Genomic DNA, 2,178 nt, shown 5'->3' on the forward strand with positions numbered 1-2,178 from the left:
GGCTTCTGGGCTCAAAGATGCCTCCCTTGTGTGCTAGAGAAAATAGAAAAGTGACTGCAGGAAGTACAGAGGTTTTAAGCATTTTGGTTTGGTTTTATGTTGGCTTTTTTTTTTTTAACTTTTTTTATTAGAAAAGGTGCTTCAGCTCAGGCTGGTCTTATATAGGTTTCTTATGGGCATGTTGGAGGGGCAAAGGGGAAGAAGGTTTATTTGTTTATCTGAGCGTAACCTCCTCCCTGCTGCGTAAGCAGGGGAGCATGGCAGGGACACCAGCGATGCCAGCGAGTCCCTGGTCTGGGAAAATCCTCTAAACAACTAAATACACATGAAACCCCTTTGAAGAGGTGAGATTTAGGGTTAGGAGGACCAACGTGCTGCTGAAACTCATGTAGCTTTTGGGCCGAGCATCCGACCATCCTGGTGAAAGCACAAAGAGTGGGAAGAAAAATAAATAAATGGTGGAAGGAGGAGAGGGAAAGGGAAGAAAAAAAAAAAAAGTCCCTTTATACAGTGAGCTGCAGCAGCCTGGGCTTGTCGCTGGCAGAAAGTAGGACACTCCTGCTGGGTTTTCTTCTTTGGAAAAGCTAAACTTGGCTACGAGTGGGTGGAGGCAGCCTGCATGGAAATGCGTCTAAAAATCCCCATCCCCTGCCCCTGCTCGGCTGCCGTGGGGCCGCAGAGCTGCGTGTCCGGCTGATGGGGAGTATTTGCCTCGAAAGGCTTAAGCTCAGGCTTGCAAAGGTGATTACATGTTTGGCTCGCTGAGATAAGCAGGAATTAGAGCCTAAATATCTCTGCTCTTCAGGCTGCCGTGGAGCACCCGAGGTCCTGGGTTGCTCAGAGCTCGTTGGGGTGGATGTGGGGTTGGTGCTGGGAGGTTTGGGAGGAAGAGGAGGAGGAGGAGGGTACCCTGGCATGGTGGCAGAGGTTGAGCAGCTTGTGGTCCAGCTGCGTGTCGGGGTCAGGAGTGGGGATGCTGAGCAAGCAGCGATTAGAATTGGGCAATTTAATGGATGTTAAGTTAAAGGAGGCAGGAGAGCAGAGAAACCCCCCAAGCCCTGGAGCATCCTTGGGCAGGGTGATGGTTGTGATCCCATGCAGGAGGCTGTGGTCCTCTCTTGATGTGCTCCTGGCTTTCCCCTGTGTTTCTGTTCCCCAAATTGGAACTTTCCCTGGGAAAAGCCCAGCGGGAGCGGAGTGCAGGCAGCTCTGCTGGGCACAGACCCCTCTGCATGGTCAGGGGGTCCCTGCCATGGGGCTGTGACCCCGATCGGGGGTCCCCAAGGCAATGAACTGGCCAAAATAAGGCCAGAAAGCACAAAAATGTAATTTGGAGTGATATCTTCAAAGGGAAGAGCTAGGGCAAGGGCTAGCAAGCCCTGCCTGCAGTTTGCCATGGTGGGGTGGGGGGGGTCACCTCTTCCTTCGTCTAGTCCTTCTTCTCCAGCATTGTGGAAATAATCACAGCTTTTAATACCCTCCAAATCCTTTGGATCTGCTTCAAAAGGTATTTTCCTGCTGCTACTAATCCCGCCATGGTCGACAAACAGGGTTGCCTTGTCTGATTTCTTCTGAGGAGGGGGGTTATTAGTCCCCTCCTGCGTCTCTCCTGACCTTTGGGGTAAATTGGGATCAGGAGGGACTTCGTGCAGCCACGTGTCTTCTCCTCCCATGTGTTGCTGCGGCGGTCCTTCTGCCAAGTCCTCGCTGGTGGTCCGAGCCTGCCTTGGGAATGTTTCCAATGGTGCCCAAATCTGGCTGCAGGTGGAGTGTCCCCTTCTGTCGCCAAGATGTGGCCGTCCGTGGCCATCCTGTGCGTCCTGGTGACCTTCGCCAATGCTCGCAGCATTCCTTACTACCCTCCGCTCTCCAGCGACTTGGTTAACCACATCAACAAGCTCAACACCACCTGGAAGGTGAGTACAGGCTTGCTTTTGGGTTTTTTTTTTTCTTTTTTTTTTGGATGCATGGCTCAACAGTCTCTATGGGGCTCGACAGCTGAGCTTTGGGAGTCTCACCACAGTGGTTGCATCAAACCAGTGTTGGTCTCAGTTGACTTCTCCAGTGAGTTGATGCTGTCAGGGATTTGTTCAGCCTGGAGAAGAGAAGGCTCCGGGGAGACCTTCCAGCACCTTCCAGTGCTGAAAGGGGGCTACAGGAGAGATGGGGGGGCTCTGG

The 2,178-nt window shown here is 52.5% G+C and overlaps 1 protein-coding gene across 1 annotated transcript in view; it reads left to right on the top strand.

Annotated features, from left to right (window-relative positions):
- The first annotated feature begins 1,766 nt into the window (after positions 1–1,766).
- Positions 1,767–2,178, top strand: part of CTSB (cathepsin B) — a 5,109-nt gene continuing 4,697 nt past the window's right edge. The window contains exon 1 of the mRNA XM_010073777.1: positions 1,767–1,916. Coding sequence (XP_010072079.1) covers positions 1,791–1,916 — 126 coding nt within the window. The 5' untranslated portion in view covers positions 1,767–1,790. The remainder of the gene's footprint in view (positions 1,917–2,178) is intronic.

This window comes from Pterocles gutturalis, unplaced genomic scaffold (genome assembly GCF_000699245.1).
Source record: "Pterocles gutturalis isolate BGI_N339 unplaced genomic scaffold, ASM69924v1 scaffold37607, whole genome shotgun sequence".
Taxonomy (NCBI): domain Eukaryota; kingdom Metazoa; phylum Chordata; class Aves; order Pterocliformes; family Pteroclidae; genus Pterocles; species Pterocles gutturalis.